This window comes from Phascolarctos cinereus, unplaced genomic scaffold, assembly GCF_003287225.1.
Source record: "Phascolarctos cinereus isolate Bilbo 61053 unplaced genomic scaffold, phaCin_HiC Scaffold_9;HRSCAF=440, whole genome shotgun sequence".
NCBI classification, from domain to species: domain Eukaryota; kingdom Metazoa; phylum Chordata; class Mammalia; order Diprotodontia; family Phascolarctidae; genus Phascolarctos; species Phascolarctos cinereus.
The window spans coordinates 103,867,330-103,885,105 of record NW_027556402.1 but is presented as its reverse complement, the minus strand read 5'-3'; the positions used below and the strand labels follow the sequence as shown (position 1 = coordinate 103,885,105).

Below are 17,776 nucleotides of genomic sequence, written 5' to 3'. Positions count from 1 at the left end.
AGAAAGGTTGTTTGTCGCACAGACTTAATGATTTGGCCTTTCCCCCTATATAGCAGCCCGAAGTACCTCAGACCTAAAGGTTCCTTTGTCTTAGTAATGGAAGAAATTTGTTTGGAACTAAGAGCAACCCTCATTCATAGAAATCATTATGTCAGATAATAATTGTTTGTAAAACATACATACCTTCCACAAAGCCTAAAACTGCCACACTCACACGTTGCAACGTTAATGCTTCTTTTCTCTCCTTTGATAAGCAATATAAATTTCAGGGCTTTGAAAAGTCAGAAAGACAAGTAATAGTCAATTAAGAGCCCAAAAGTTATATAGAGTATGTAGCTGGTAATCGAATTGCTTAAGTAGGAAGGAAAAGGAAAAGAAAATACTTAATATCTGTGATCAGTCTAAACAGATATCTTGCTACAATCTGAATTGAATGGTACACTGACTATATTACTTGAATGTTTGTCCCTAAATTTTTATTATCTTTAAATACAGTTAGGCATCCAAAGGAAATGAAGAGCTAATTACAAGAAGGAAATTTAAATGTAGGGGCCTGAATGTGTTTGTATTTTTATTTTACTTTTTCAGTATCTTTGAACTTCACGTGAATAGTTAAATCAACTTAAACTATAACTTTAAAATATTTTTTAAAGTTTGATGACTAATACATATATATGAAATGAACACAAATCTATTACCAAAAGCCATCATATTCTTCTTAGGATGAGTGTTCAGAGTATACAGTTTTCAAAAGAAGAATTGCAAACTATCTGTGTACTTAGAAAGTTCAATGCAAAATATAAAGTAATTCTGGAGGGAAGACATATCTAATATGAAGAGAAGTGATTTAACAATAGGACAAAGATTCCTGAGGGCACAGGGGAAGAGCTGTGGAGGCAGGGAGGAAGCTGACATGGATTGGAGTGGAGGGAGCAGGGAATGGTGACTCAGTGGAGCAAGAGTGCAGTATATTGTCTTATCTTCACGGAAGCAGAAGCCTGAATTGTGTGGAGCAAAGGTGTCTAACAAAATAAATAACAATACAATATAACATAGCTAATGTTAATTTGTTGTTTTCTAAGTCAGTGGGCAGCCCACAGGGATCCATTTCTATTTGAGCTTACCACCAAAGGCGTAGAAAGAAGATAGAGCACTAGACTTGGAGTGAGGAAGCACCTGCTTCAATCCTATCTCAGACATTTATCAACTGTGTGACCTTGAGCAAGTCACTTAGTCTCAGGGAGCCTCTCTTTCCTCTTCTGTAAAAAGAGGGGTTGGACTCGATGATCTTTAAAGCTCCTTCCATATAACATATCATATGATCATATATGTGATCCTTGGTAATGTTGATTTGATTATGCATCCTTGAATAAGAAGTGGATGAGGAGCAGGTTATGGGTACTAGAGTGGGGCTAATGGCAAGTCCTTGGTGATCAGGGAAGAAATTGCTGAATTTCTAGAGTGTAGCTGGTTTTAGGCAGCTGAGACCTGTTCAGGGTAGTCAGCTCAAGTTCCCCAAGGCTCTGTAGTAGGCCTTCTTCTCCACCTATAGTGTTTTACTTGGGTGAATATAACTAGCTCCTATGGTTTTAGTTATGTCCTTGCAGGGGATTCTCAGAGCTACTTGTTCAGCCCTAACCTTTTTCCTGACTTCCAGTGTCACATCTCCAACTGACTTCTCAACATCTCAGACTGGATTGTCCCATAGACATCTGAAGCTCAGTCTGTCCACACTAAACTCATCAGTGGTCAAGACCTACCATTTCTACTTTCTTTTTAAAAAATATTTATTTATTTATTTTTAGTTTTCAACATTCACTTTTCAGTATTTTGAGTTCTAAATTTTTTCCCCTCCCCAAGATGGCATGCAATCTGATATAGGCTATACATGTACAGTCACATTAAACATGTTTCCACATTAGTCATGCTGTAAAGACGAATCAGAACCAAAGGGAATAACCACAAGAAAGAAAAAACAAAAAAAGAGGCAATAGTATGCTTCGATCTGCATTCAGACTCCATAGTTCTTTCTCTGGATAGCATTTTCCATCATAAGTCTTTTGGAATTGTCTTAGATCGTTGCATTGCAGAGAGGAGCTAAGTCTATCAAAGTTGATCATCGAATGGTATTGCTTTTACTGTGTACGGTGTATTCCTGGTTCTGCTCACTTCACTCAGCATCAGTTCATTCAAGTCTTTCCAGGTTTTTCTGAAAGCCTCTTGCTTGTCATTTCTTCTTGTTCTTGTTCTTTTTTTTTTTTTTTGCGAGGCAGTTGGGATTAAGTGACTTGCCCAGGGTCACACAGCTAGTGTCAAGTGTCTGGTCTTAGACCATATTTGAACTCAGGTCCTCCTGACTCCAGGGCTGGGGCTCTATCCACTGCACCACCTAGCTGACCATTGTCATTTCTTATAGCACAATAGTATTTCATTACAATCATGTACCACAACTTGTTCAGCCATTCCCTGACTGATAGGCATCCCCTCAATTTCCAGTTCTTTGCCACAGCAAAAAGAGCTGCTGTAAAAATTTTTTTACATAGAGGTCTTTTTCCTTTTCCTTTGATCTCTTTGGTATACAGACTTAGTAGTGGTATTGCTAGATAAAAGGGTACACAGTTTTATAGCTCTTTGGGCATAGTTCCAAATTGCTTTCTGGAATGGTTGTTTCAGTTCACAACTCCACCAACAAAGTATTAGTCTTTCCCATTTTCCCCACATCATCTCCAACATTTATCATTTATCATATTGAAGGGATGCCTATCAGTCGGGGAATGGCTGAACAAGTTGTGGTACATGATTGTAATGAAATACTATTGTGCTATAAGAAATGACAATGGTCAGCTAGGTGGTGCAGCGGATAGAGCCCCGGCCCTGGAGTCAGGAGGACCTGAGTTCAAATATGGTCTAAGACCAGACACTTGACACTAGCTGTGTGACCCTGGGCAAGTCACTTAATCCCAATTGCCTTGCCAAAAAAAAGAAGAAGAAGAAGAAGAAAAAGAAGAAGAAGAAGAAGAAGAAGAAGAAGAAGAAGAAGAAGAAGAAGAAATGACAAGCAAGAGGCTTTCAGAAAAACCTGGAAAGACTTGATTTATCATTGGATAGGTGTGATGTCGTGCCTCAGAGTTATTTTAATTTGCATTTCTCTAATCAATAGTGATTTAGAGCATTTTCATATACCTATAGATAGCTTTAATCTGTTCATCTGAAAACTGCCCATTCATATCCTTTGACCATTTATTAATTGGGGAATGACTTGTATTCTTATAGATTTTACTCAGTTCTCTATATATTTGAGAAATAATCAGAGACACTGGCTGTAAAAATTATTTCCCAGCTTTCTGCTTCCCTTCTGATCTTGGTTGCATTGGCTTTGTTTGTGCAAGAATTCTTTAATTTAGTGTAATCAAAATTATCCATTTTGCATTTCATAGTGTACCCTACCCCTTGTTTGGTCATAAATTCTTCCCTTCATCATAGATCTAACAGATAAACTATTTCTTGCTCTCCTAATTTGCTTCACCCTTTATGTCTAAATGGTGTACCCATTTTGACCTTATCTTGGTATACAGTATAAGATGTTGGTCTGTGTCTAGTTTCTGCCACTCTGTTTTTCAATTTTCCCAGCAATTTTTGTCAAATAGTGAGTTCTTATCCCAGAAGCTGGGATTTATTTGTGTTTATCAAACAGTAGATTACTATAGTCATTGACTTCTGTGTCTTATATACCTAACCTATTCCACTGATCTGCCATTCTGTTTCTTAGCCAGTACTAAGTTGTTTTGATGATTGCTGCTTTATAATATGGTTTTAGTTCAATATGGCTTCACTTCCCTTGAGTTTCTTTTCATTAATTCCCTTGATATTTTGGACCTTTTGTTCTTCCAGATGAATTTTGTTAATATTTTTTCTAGCTCTATAAAATAATTTTTGGTAGTTTCATTGGTATGGCACTGAATAAACAAATTTAGGTAGAATTGTCATTTTTATTGTATTAGTTCAGCCTACCCATGAGCAGCTGATATTTTTCCAGTTATTTAGCTCTGATTTCATTTGTGTGAAAAGTGTTTTATAATTGTGTTCATATAGTTCCTGGGTTTGTCTTGGCAGGTAGACTCCCAAATATTTTATATTGTCTACAGTTACTTTAAATGGAATTTGTCTTTCTATCTCTTGCTGTTGGGCTTTGTTAGTAATATATAGAAATGCCTATGATTTTGTGGGTTTATTTTACATCCTGCAACTTTGCTAAAGTTGTTTATTATTTCAGGTAGTTTTTTACTTAATTTTTTAGGGTTCTCTAAGTTTACCATCATGTCATCTGCAAAGAGTGATAGCTTTGTTTCTTCATTGTCTATTCTAATTCCTTCAATTTCTGTTTCTTCTCTTATTGCTAAAGCTAACATTTCTAGTACAATATTGAATAACAGTGGTGATAGTGGACATCCTTGTTTCACCCATGTTCTTAGTGCAAGTACTTCTAGCTTATCCCCATTACATATAATGCTTGCTGATGGTTTCAGATGCTGCTTATTTTAAGGAACACTCCACTGATTCCTATGCTCTCTAGTGTTTTTAAAAGGAATGAGTGTTATATTTTGTCAAAAGCTTTTTTTGCATCTATTCAGACAATCATAAGATTTCTGTTAATTTTGTAATTGATACCCAAAGAGATCAAACAAATGGGAAAAGGACCCACATGTACAAAAATATTCATAGCAGCTCTTTTTGTGGTGGCAAAGAATTGGAAATTGAGAGGATGCCCATCAATTGGGGAATGGCTGAGCAAGTTGTGGTATATGAATGTAATGGAATACTATTGTGCTATAAGAAATGATGAGCATGCTGACTTCAGAAAAACCTGGAAAGACTTTTATGGTCTGATGCTGAGTGAAGTGAGCAGAACCAAGAGGACTTTGTACACAATAACAGCCACGTTATGCAATGACTAAGAATGTTAAACTGAACCCTTCTCAGCATTATGAGGATCTAAGACATCTCCAGAGGCCTTGGGATGGAAAATGCCGTCCACATCCAAAGGAAGAACTATGGAAGTCGAATTGCTATCACTTGTTTTTACCTTAAAGTGTTGAGTTTTGTTTCATCTTTCTGATGGTTCCTCCTATTGGTTTTAATTTTTACTTACAACTTCACTAATGTGAAAATATGTTTAATGGGTATGTAAATGTAAAGCCTATGTCAGATTGTGTGCCGTCTTGGGGAGGGTAGGGGGGAGAAAAAGGGAGAAAAATTTTCAACTCAAAAGCATATGAAAAAAAAACATAAAAAAAATTTGTAATTGATATAGTTAATTATGCTGATAGTTTTCCTAATATTGAACCAGCCCTGCATTGCTGATATAAATCCCACATGGCCATAGTGTATTGTCCTCATGATAAGTTGCTGTAATCTCTTTGCTAATATTTTATTTAAAATTTTTGAATCTATGTTCATTAGGGAAATTAGCCTATAATTTTCTTTCTCTGTTTTGGCTCTTCCTGCTTTAAGTAACAGCACCATATTTGTATCATAAAAAGAATTTGGTAGGACTCTTTCTTCTCCTGTTTTTCCAAATAGTTCATATAGTATTGGGTTTAATTATTCTTTAAATGTTTGCTAGAATTCACTTGTAAATCCATCTGGCCCTGGAGATTTTTTCTTGGGGAGTTCATTGATGGCTTGTTCAGCTTCTTTTTCTGAAATGAGGTTATTTAATTATTTTATTTCCTTTTCTGTTAATCTGGGCAACTTATATTTTTGTAAATATTCATCCATTTCACTTAGATTGTCAGATTTATTGGCATACTGTTGGGCAAAATAGCTCCTAATTATTGTTTTAATTTTTTCTTCATTGCTCGTGAATTCACCCTTTCAATTTTTTGTACTGATAATTTGGTTTTCTTTTTTTTTAATCAAATTAACCAAAAGTTTATCTATTATTTTTTTTCATCAAACCAGCTCTTAGTTTTGTTAATTCAATTGTTTTCTTAATTTCAATTTTATTGATCTCTCCTTTGATTTTCAGAATTTTTAATTTGGTATTTAATTGAGGATTTTGAATTTGTTCTTTTTCTAGCTTTTTTAGTTGCACACCCCATTCATTGATCTCCTCTTTCTCTATTTTATTCACGTAAGCATTTAGAGATTATAGCTGCATCCCATAAGTTTGGTATGTTGTCTCATTATTGTCATTCTCTTGGATGAAGTTATTGATTGTTTCTATGATTTGTTGTTTGATCCACTCATTCTTTAGGATTAGATTAAGTGATTATTTAGTTTTCAATTAGTTTTTAGTCACTTCCCATGGCCCTTTATTACATGTAATTTTTATTACATCATGATCTAAAAAGGATGCATTTAAAGCTTCTGCCTTTCTGCATTTGTGAGGTTTTTATGCCCTAATACACGATCAGTTTTTGTGTAGGTGCCATGTGCCACTGAGAAAAGCACATATTCCCTTCTATCCCCATGAAATTTTCCCTAGAGGCCTGCCATATCTAACTTTTCTAAAATTCTGTTTGCCTCCTTCTTTCTTGTTTATTTTGTAATTAGATTTATCTAGTACTGAGAAAGGGAGGTTGAGGTCCCCCGCTAGTATAGTTTTTCTGTCTACTTCTTCCTATAACTCATTTAACTTCTCTAAGAATTTGGATAGTGTACCATTTGGTGTATATATGTTTAGTAATGATATTACTTCATTGTGATACCTTTTGGCTGTATGTAGTTTCCTTCCTTATGTTTTTTAATTAAATCTATTTTTGCTTTTGCTTTGTCTGAGATCAGGATTGCTATCCCTGCTTTTTTTACTTTAGCTTTACCCAGTGTGTATCTCTCTGCTTCATATGTATTTCTTGTAAACAACACATTGTAGATTATAGTTTTTAATCCACTTTGCTCTCCACTTCCGTTTCATGGGAGAGTTCATCCCATTTACATTCACAGTTATGATTACTAACTGTGTCTTTCTCACCAGCCTATTTCCCCCTTCCTGCATTTATACTTTTCTCTCTCCTTTCTCCTTTTCCCTCCTCACTAGTGTTTTGCTACTGACCACCACCTCCCTCAATCTGCCCTCCCTTCTATAAGCCTCCCTCCCTTTTCATTCCTCTTCCGCTAATATTTCTTCCCTTCCTTCGGCCCTCCCTTCTATCCACCCCTTACCTTTTCTTTCACCTTTCCCCTCCTACTTCCTATAGGATAAGTTAGATTTCTATACCTGAGTGTGTGTGTGTGTGTGTGTGTGTGTGTGTGTGTGTGTGTGTTATTCCCTCTTTGAGCCAAATCCAATGAGAGTAAGGTTCAAACAATGCTTGTCTCCCTTTTTTTCAATCATCATATCAAAGTCAACTTATACCCATACCCTCTGTCTGTGCATACCCCTTCTAAATGTTGTATTAGAGATACAGTTCTCAAGAGTTATAAGTATCACCTTCCCATGTAGGGATATAACCAGTTTAACCTTATTGAATGTCATGGTTTTCTTTTTTCTTTCCTGTTTACCTTTTCATGCTTCTCTTGAATCTTGTATCTGAAGATTGAATTTTCTGTTAAGCTCTGTCTTTTTCATCAAGAAAGTTTGGAACTCCCTTATTTCATTGAATGTCCATCTCCTCACCTGAAATATTATGCTCAATTTTGCTGGGTAGTTGATTCTTGGTTGTAATCCAAGATCCTTTGCCTTCCAGAATATCATATTCCAAGTCCTCCAGTCCTTTAATGTAGAAGCTGCTAGGTTCTGTGTAATCTTGACTGTTATTTCCACAATATTTAAATTATTTCTTTCTGGCTGCCTGTAGTATTTTCTCCTTGATCTGATAATTCTGGAATGTGGCTGCAATATTTCTTGGAGTCTTCATTTTGAGATCTCTTTCAGAAGGTGATCAGTGGATTCTTTTGGTGACTATTTTACCCTCTGATTCTAGGGCCTCAAGGCAGTTTTCCTTAATAATTTATTAAAAGATGCTCTCCAGGCTCTTTTTTGATCATGGCTTTCAAGTAGACCAATAATTTTTAAATGATCTCTCCAGGAGCTATTTTCCAGATCAGTTGTTTTTCCAATGAGGTATTTTACATTTTCTTCTATTTTTTTCTTCTTTTGATTTTCTTTGACTGATTCTTGATGTCTTATAGTCATTAACTTCCACTTGCTCAATTCTAATTTTTAAGGAATTGTTTTCTTCAGTTAGCTTTTGTACCTCCTTTTCCATTTGGCCAACTCTACTTTTTAAGGAGTTCTTCTCTTCAGTGGATTTTTATACCTCCTTTTCCATTTGGCCAGTTCTACTTTTTAAGGAGTTGTTTCCTTTAGTCAATTTTTGTTCTTCCTTTTCCAAGTTGTTTACTCTCTTTTCATACCTCTTATTTCTTTTCCCAATTTTTCTTCTACCTCTGCTATTTGACTTTTAAAATCCTTCTTGAGCTCTTCCAAGAAAGTCTTTTGCGCTTGAGACCAATTCATATTCCACTTTAAGGTTTCGAATGTAGACATACTGACAACATTGCCCTCTTCTAAGTTTGTGTTTTGATCTTCCCTGTCCCCATAGAAACAGTTTTTGGGCAGTATTCTTTTTTGCTATTTGCTCACCTTTTTTTGCCTGTTTCCTGGCTTTGCCAGTGTCCCAAGCTTCTTGTACTGGGGGCCTGGTCAATGGTTTTGTGTGCTGTGGCCTCAGGTGCTGGCAGCTGGAGGCTGTAGGGGTCTAGCAGCTTACCTGATGCTGAGCTGTAATTCTACCGGTGGTGTCTGGTGTGTGCTGAGGCCAGGTGGGGTTTTTGAGGTGGTGGGCTGCTGGGGGACTCCTGCCCACCAGGGACTGTGCATGAGGGAGTCTGCTGCTGGAGTTTCCCTGCCTGCCCAGGGCAGTGCGGGTACCTGTGGTAGTTCTCTGAACGGGAGTCTGCTGGTTCCTTTGGCTATGCTAGGGCATGTCGGGATCCTGGTGTTGGCATTTGCCTGCTCTACCACTCTGGGGCTCAGGATCTCTTGCTGGTTTGCTGAGGTGAGGCTTGTTACTGGCTTGCTGGTATGCTTTCTGTCCTGGAATGCACTCTCCTTGTACCCTAGTGAAATGGACTTTTTTTTTTTAACCGGTCTTCCAAGTTTCCTCAGTTAAAAGATGGCTTCACTCCATCTTTCCACTGGCTGTGCTGTTCCAGGGTTTTTCTTGGAGTGCTATTTTCTGTTTTTTGGTTTATGTTTTTCCCAGAGGTCAGTAAGGGAGACTGAAAGTGACTTCCTGCTTACTCTACCATCTTGGCTTCCGGAAGTCTAAAGCTCATTTTCACTTTCATAGCATCTCTTGTATGTGCCCATTTCTCTCTTCTGACCCTGCAGTCACCTTGACGCAGTCCCTTGTCTCCTCAAAACTAGACTGTTGCAGTGCTCTGCTAGTTGGTCTCCCTTCATCTCTTCCCCACTCCAATCCATCCTCCACTTAGCACTTAAACTGACCTTTCTAAAATCCAAGTCTGACCATATCACACACACAAACATCCTCCCTTCCCTCAATAAGCTCCACTGGTTCCTTTTTATCTCCAGGATCAAGTATAAAATCCTCTGCCTTTAAGGCCCTTCATGACCCTTAAGACCATCCTACCTTTATAATCCTCTTACATCTTACTTCCCTCTAGTGACACTGGCTTCCTTGCTACTGCTTGCATGAAACACTCCATCTCCTGACTCCTAGTATTCTATTTTCACTGGCTATCCTCCATGCTTGGAATGCTTTCCCTTTTCATCTCTGCCTCCTAGCTTCCCTGGCTTCCTTCAAGTATTAGATAAAGTCCCACCTTCTGCAAGAAACCTTTCCTTAGTCTCCTTAATGCTAGTGACTTTCCTCTGAGATTATCCCCGATTTGTCCTGTATGTGTCTTGTTTGTATGTAGTTGTTTGCATGTTGTCTCCTACATTAGACTGTGAGCTTCTTGAAAGCAGGGATTTTTTGCCTTTCTTTGTATCTCTACATAGTAGAGCACTTAATTAATCTTAATTGAGTAGGTGGTGTCAGGGAAGGTTTCATCATAGTTTTCTCTGCCCCAGGCTCAATATTCCCAGTTATTTTAACTAGTTAGAGGCCTTGTGAAGTAATGGATAGAGGGCTGGTTTGGGAGTTAGGGAGAACTAGATTCAAATTCTTCGGCTGATGCACACAAGCACATGCTAGCCATGTGTCAAAGGAAGGAAGGAGGGAAGAAACAGGCATTTATTAGATTCCTACTTTGTGCCAGGCACTGTGCTAAATGCTTCACAAATATCTCATTCAATCCTCACAACAACCCTGAAAAGTAAATATTATCCTCACCCCCAATTTACAGTCAAGGAAACTGAAGCAAACAGAGATTAGGTGCTTTGCCCAGGATCCCACAGCCAAGAAGTATCTGAGGCTGGATTTGAACTCAGGTCTTCCTGACTCCTGGTCAAACCCTCTATCCACAGTCACTTAGCCTAGATCTGTAGGGTGCAAGGGATTCCACAGTACAAGACAATATAAAGTTGAATTAACTATTTCAGAGTCCAGTTTGGGAAGGGAGGAAGATATAGCCAGAGCATCGATATCAGTCTTCAGAAAGCACTGAAGGGTTAAGGGACTGGTGTTCATGGTCATGCTGGAAAAATACATTTAGAAGGATTACGGCACAGGAAGAAATAGAGTGATAGAGATTATGGTCAGAGAGGAATTTCAGAATTTTGATCATGTGAATAGAATACTTGTGGGCAATGGTTTGATCATCAGTCTGACCTTCCCTGTGTGTGATTGAGGTGGAATAAAGATGTAGGTTTTAGAGACTGAGGAAGTTAACAGAAGTGTGAAGGCTTTTGTCAACTAATGGCTAGTTTCCTTCTGTAACTGCTTCATAGATCTCTGCCTCCAGTCGTTCCCAGCTCTAATCCATCCTATACATTGTCATCAGATTAACGTTTCTAAAACAGCAGATATATAGTTGCTGTTTCCTTGCTGAAAAACCTGGGATGCCTTCTTACTCCATCCTTGATTACCTAACCACCATGATCTCCCTGAGGCCCTGGAGTCAGGAGGACCTGAGTTCAAATGTGGCCTCAGACACTTGATACTAGCTGTGTAACCCTAGGCAAGTCACTTAACCCCAATTGCCCTACCCAAAATTAAGTAAATAAATAGATAGATAGATAGATAGATAGATAGATAGATAGATAGATAGATAGATAACATATCTTGGAAATATTCAGTCTCAAACAAAATGCCACTTAAATAATACAGGGGTATAAAAGCAAATTAGTGTTTATTAGAGGAATTTTTTAAACCATAATTGAAAATCTGAAACAGTTATTGTATTCACAAGTCTACACATCTGAGTGAATTGACATCACTCTTCCTCCTAGTTGTGACTTAAGAAAAACTCTAACCTCAGTGGCATAGACTCTCTGCTGTCTTTGATAGAAGAGTCATTTCTACCTAGATTCTCTAAAAAACCTGGTAAAGATTTTCTTTTATTTTGGGCACCTTAAAGTTGGAAACCTCTAGATTTTAGCAGCTGGCATTCAGGCTTCCTCATTTTCCCTCAGTTCTGTGATGGATTCCTCACTTACCGCTTCATATGTTTTCCAGTACTCCAGTGGGTCTGTGGTCTCATTGATGTCGGTGTGCCCTCTGGTGATACACAGCACTTACCTGTTCTCACTCATCTTGTGCAGCATTTGTCCATAGTCATTCTCTCAACAGTTCACCACAGGTGTGCTCCCCACTGTGCTGAGAGCCTTTCTCAGGTTCTCTTGACATTGTGAGGGTACCATTGAGAGCATATGGGCTGGCCAGTGGTTATTCCATGTTCTAATCATATGACCAGCCAATTTCTTAAAAAAGTTTTACATTTCTTTGGTAAAATCCTTTAAACTGCCTCTCCTTCATAGTTTTTTGTAACATATTGTAGTCTGCTCATAACTACCATGCACTGCTCTATTGCCCTTTTAGTAATTGTCAGCTTAATTTCTTTAGAAATTCTGTGATTTGCAGCCATTCAGCAGCATAAAAGGAGAGTAGTATCAAAAAGGTAGACTTTTGTTCCAAGGAGAAAATTAGGGTCATTACAATAACTTTGTGATTTTCCAAGGCATTCCAGCTCTTCCCCTCTTATTCTGTTTTGGGTCATATTGTCCTTTTGATAAGATTTCTCACCAGCGAAAAATTATATAAACTGATGCAAAGTGAAGTATGTATGCAACAATTACAACAAGGTAAAGGGAAACAGCAACAAAGCCTTCAAAACTGACTGCTGAGAAATTATGATGACCAAGCGTGACCCCAGAGATGAGATGTGAGAATGCACCTTACTCCCTCTTTGCAATGGAGTTGGGAGGGTGTGATTTTGAGAGCAGAATTAAATATGATTTAGTATTTGATTGATATGTTTACTTTTACTGAACTGATTTTTTCTTTATTCTTTGTTAAAAAGAATGAATCTCTAGGAGGGGAAAGGAAAAAGTTATATTGGAAAATGAAGATGATGTAGAAACAAAAGATATCAATAAAATTTTTTTAAAAGATATACTGTAGATAATCTTGTCTGATTCTATATTTATTAAAATCAAGCAAATTATAAAATAGGAAGCCATGCTCCATTAACAGTGTTTGGCAGATCCAACACAGAATACAAGTCAAAGAGGGATTTCTGTTGTTTCTAATGGTACAATCTAGAATCATTTGAGTTTGGCCTAATTGCCTATACAGGAATAAATCAATACCTGTCATCCACATTAAGATATGTAATTTTATATGGACAACTTCTAGAGCCTGTATTTCACTTTCTTGTCCCTTTCTCTTTTTCTCTCTCAGACCTTGCAAATGGAGTACTCAGATATCATTGCAAAAATGTAAGGAAGGTTTATCTTCCTTCTTCTTCAGCACGTTCTCAATTTACTGGCACCCAGGTCTAGTTCTAGGGGATGAGGAACAAACAGAGAAATGGTAACAGGCTTGTCTGTGTTGTGAACATCATTATAGATCACAGGTCTCCTTCCTGTACCTCTTGGCAATTTGACTTACAGGAGGAGAAAAAGTCCTTAGAGTTGACAGCTTATTTTTATGCTCTGCTTTTAGCTTTATATATACAATGGACTATTTCATGCAGTTTCTAAGTCCTTTGTTCCCATGCCCAGGAATCCCCAACTTCTTTGTGGCATTGCTCAGCTTCCAGTTGATTTTGAACGTAGAGATTTCTGACTGACAACGTATGTGGGGACTTAAGAATATTGAAGGGAAAATCTTACTATTTGTTTATAGGGAAGAGAGATTCTGTCAACTTTTACAAATAGCTTTTAGCCATGTTTCCTTGGAAAATGCCCATTTGACAGGAAGCAAGGTATGCCAGAAGCCACCAGTCATAGATCTCTCCCATCATTTCAAGTGAACCTTTTACATTCTCAGAAAATATAGAAAGGAAGTGCTGGCAACAGCCTCTGGCCTTACGCCTTCACTGTATGAAGCTCAGTGCCATCTAAATTTAGTGAGTCTCTGCTAATTCTAAGATTCTCTGATTCTAGTGTCCGTGTTATTACTTGGTGAATCTTAGCTGCTCTGTCTCAATGAAGTCTTTCCTAGAAGGTATGCATCTACTGAGACTGTTGACTAGGAGGTTTTATTTTCCTGTTCCTACCAATTGTCTTCTTCCTGAGGGTCACTTATCCTGCAGTGATCTTTGCCTTGCTTTAGGTTGGGTTGTAGTAGTGCCCCTGAGAGGACTTCCTCATAAAATCGCATACAAAGCTGTATGGAATATGGTAGAAGGATTCTTTGTAATTTGACCATCTGAATTCTTACCACAAAAATTAACTAAAAGCTTTTGACTAAGGAGCTGAAATTAGTCTTTTTGTTTTATTTTAAGGCTATAGACAGCAGAAGTTTATGATCTGGTTCTGTGTTTCTTGCGCTAGCTGTATACTTAGTCTGGTAGATTAATAATGTGGCTTTATTGAATGAGTGGAGGCAGTAGGAATTTTAACATGGTCCAGTTTCTGGTTGGGAGGGGGAAAGGAAAACTCCACAATCAGGGAGCAGAGGCTGCTAGTAGCCCCCCTCAAGGGAGTTCAGTATTCCCTCATCTTTGACCACAGGAACCCAAAGCATTTTCAGACTTCTTCTCACCATAATCAGTGCCTAATTGTCTGTGCGTTAATCATTCAATAGAGTGATCTTTTTTGTTACCTACATTCTTAGACATAAAAACTTGAATTTGGTCACTCAGAAAATCAGTTCAATTCAATAAATAAGTAGAAAATACATATAAAATAATTTCAGTGGATGGAGGGAAGTAGTGACAACTGAGGAATCCAGAAAAGCCCCATGTGAGAGATTATTTGAAATCAGTCGTCCTAGGAAGTCTTTATACATTTTGTAATTATTAAATTTAAACCAAATCAGTTAAATTTAATTGACCACCAGCCCACACTGGACCTTCTATTCAGGCTCTCCAAATAGGCATGACACCATTAAGTACTGCTATGCAAAATTTTTAGTGTCTAGTGATATGAAGTGTACCAGGGACTTAGTAGTGCAACCATCATACTTGTGGCAACCCCTTCCAGCTGCGTTGGCGGGTAGTAACATTTTCCCTCACAAACTCGCCCTTGTTCCTTGCCCTTGGAGTATGATGCTTTTGTTAGTGATGGCAAATACCATTTTTCACTTCTCCTTCCACTCCAAGCTGGGCCTCCATCAATAGCTGTTATTGTCTATATGTTTCTTAAATTTTCTGACCACATTTCCTCACGTCAGCCCTAGGTCCCTTACCATATTACTCATGGTCCTTTGGATGAAGACTTACTTTTCTGCAATAGGTCCATCATCTCCTGTGTGACCCCATGTTTAGCCTATTTGTTCTCCATGGCCCTGGATTGTTGTGTGCATTTTGTCATGTTTGGTTTTGATGGGTAGTTGAGGAGTTCAGAGTGTTTGAGTGTTTGAGTTTGATCTATCTCTAGATAGGAAGAGGCCTGAGAGGCTCCTGAGGGAGAGAGGTCAACTTAGGTTTCAAAATTGAGAAATAACTTTTTTTTTTTGCAAGAATTTTTTTTTAGACATGACCAGTGTGAGAATTTGTTTTGCTAGAAAGATTTTGTTTTTCTTTTAATTTTTTTTTTCTTCAGTGGGAGGCAGTTGAGGAATAAAATAGATTTTCATTCATTTAAAAAACTAAAAAATTGCTTTTTTTTAAAGCAGTGTTTGATCTAAAATGTAAGAAACATCACAGGCTGGGCAAACTTTTAATAAATACCTGTTAAATAAATGAATGCAGCACTTCTTTGGCCTTAATGGTGTTCCCCTAAATTTGAAGGCTTATAAAGATCTGCTTATAATTTTAATATGTCACCATGTCAATTTGCTCATCCATCTTGATCCTTTTCTCCTATTTCTGAGAAAAACTAATCAAGATAACTGATTAGAAAGAAGTTAGACTTGTCTTAGACATAATGCTTTTATTTCAGCTTACTTCCTATTAGGGTCTAGACACATGGGCTAGTTTCAGTGACTGTGTAATTAACTGTTACACTTTGTTTATTTTAGATTGATGTATAAATGAGGTAATTTTTTTACGTTAAAGGGAGTGAGAAATGTATGCTTAGACTAATGTTGATAAGGGGGGCTTTGTATCCTCAGCATTATCAGTAAGTCAGAAAGTGTTTGTCAGGAGCAGACTGGTTAGTAGTCCATTACTTGATTTTGAGAGCTCTGGAATGAACTCTATTTAGAACATATTTTCCCCTTGCATTTGCAGCAAGATGTGCTCATTTTGAGAGTGATAATGAACATGTAGGTTGCCTTCATCTTCTTTTCAATTTTGTCTGATGTTTAGTATTCAGTATAAAACAAATGAGAAAAAAATATCCATATCTTTGTGAACTTCATGGTCCAATTTATTGGTAGTATTTCACTAGGGGAACATTTGGCATCTCAAGAGAATGGCATTTCAAGAGAATATTTTCTGGAGTTTTAATTTCTCTTCCACATCAGGATAATGTGGGACATTCGGCCATTCTTGAACATTAGCTAGGAAATAACTTTTGTCCTTGCCCATCCTAATTTCACTTTTTTGCCATTTGCCTGGTCAGCATGTTATAAATTTGAAAATACATTTTTTAAATATTATCATGCCATTTAGTTAATAAATAAGGAAATTATTTGTTCTCTGAAGTCTATGGTACCTTTAAAAGTCTTTATCATTTTGCTGCTTATGCATCACATTAGAACGCAATGACACCATAAACAAATTCCAGACTGCAGAGAGAGAAAGACTGGTTTAAGATGTGATTAAGATAGTACAACCATGCCTAAGCATTATGTATTGTGGGATTTTTACGTGGATTTTCCCTTTTATTCAAACATTACTAAGGATTTGAAGCGTTCATTACCAGCTGGACTCGGTCTGTCAGAAACCCAAATTACATCTCATGGCTTTGACAGCACCAAAGAGGGGGTCATTGAAGCAGGACCATTTCAAGGTAAGAGCTCCCCTCCACTTTTTCTTAATTATCCAGTTCATAACTATGGTATATTTTATTAATATCTCAAATGCTTGTAACTATTAACAAACTAGTATTAATCATCATTGTAATCGTCAGATTATCAAAGTAATATTTAATAATATTCTTCACATAAAGAATTCAATATTCACAACACAGTTTCTTTGGCCATAGTTTCATAGAACTTTAAAAATTAGTTTTGTAAATCTTTAATTAAGAGCATAATCATTGTAATAAAATATCAACACTGAAACAATTTTTTCAAAGACCAAGGGAATGCTAAGGCTTTTTTTTTTGCAGATATAGAGGGAATGGACTTATGATTTCACTGGTATGGAGGGCTAGCAGGTAAAGAAACTCCCTCCACCAATGCCGTTTGGCACCTTCTGTGTAACCTAATAGTGTTAGAGAGTTGTCCAGAGCACTAAAAGCTGTGTGTTTGATTTGGTTTGTGCACATGTGTATTTCCTTTACATTTTAAGGTAATTGATTAAGCACCTTTGTGATGGGGGTGGGGGATAATGCTATTTTAATATTATTACCCATGTAATCAATGAAGATTTTTTGAATTTTCAGAATATTTTAATTCATTGCTAAGAGTTCAGAGCAAAACTGTGGAACTGGATTTCGTTTTCCAGAATTCTGTTAATGGTGTCTGAGTCATCACAGATTTAATAACATGGAACATTTAAGGATCCTTGATCTTGTAGGTCTGAGTCCTGCCTGATGTAGATCATAAGCCCCTGAAGAGATAGCCTTTATGAGCTGCCTAATGGTTATCTCATGATAGTCAGTCAACAGGTGTATAAACACCTGTACAGGGGGTACTCTATTACCAGACACTAGACACTGCGCCAGCTTCTAATGATCTGAGTATGAGAATGAAACAGCTCCTGCTCTGGAGGAATTGACATCTGGTGGAATATTGCAGTCTGTCACACTTTTAAAAAATCTTTTTAGACCCTTTTTAAGTTAACATCTTCCTGCAAGTACATACCACTTTAATCAAATGATGAAATATATCTCTTTGTAGTATATCCTTCTAGTAAATATTTAGAATAAACATATAATATTATCTCAGTTCAGAATTGAATATAAAATTACATCACTTTCCTTTAATCCTTTCTGTTCAAAAAAAATGTTAGGCACATGCCTAAAGTTCTTAATATGCCATTTTATTAGAACTCTCTGTCTGGAGAAAAATTGAATGTAGAAAGATTGTGCATGAACAGCTGGTAGTATTAAGTCTTCTTTACCTAAAGCAGTTGCATTTATTTTTAA

At 37.2% G+C, this 17,776-nt stretch overlaps 1 protein-coding gene across 7 annotated transcripts in view; it reads left to right on the top strand.

The window, feature by feature from the left end:
- ARFIP1 (ARF interacting protein 1) overlaps positions 1 to 17,776 on the top strand; it is a 151,277-nt gene that overhangs the window by 50,107 nt on the left and 83,394 nt on the right. For 6 of the 7 annotated variants that reach the window (XM_020994046.2, XM_020994044.2, XM_078148782.1 and 3 more), the window contains one exon: positions 16,366 to 16,474. The exons of the other annotated variant lie outside the window; for it this stretch is intronic. In XM_020994046.2, the coding sequence (XP_020849705.1) occupies positions 16,366 to 16,474 (109 nt within the window). The remainder of the gene's footprint in view (positions 1 to 16,365; positions 16,475 to 17,776) is intronic. 7 annotated transcript variants of the gene reach the window in all.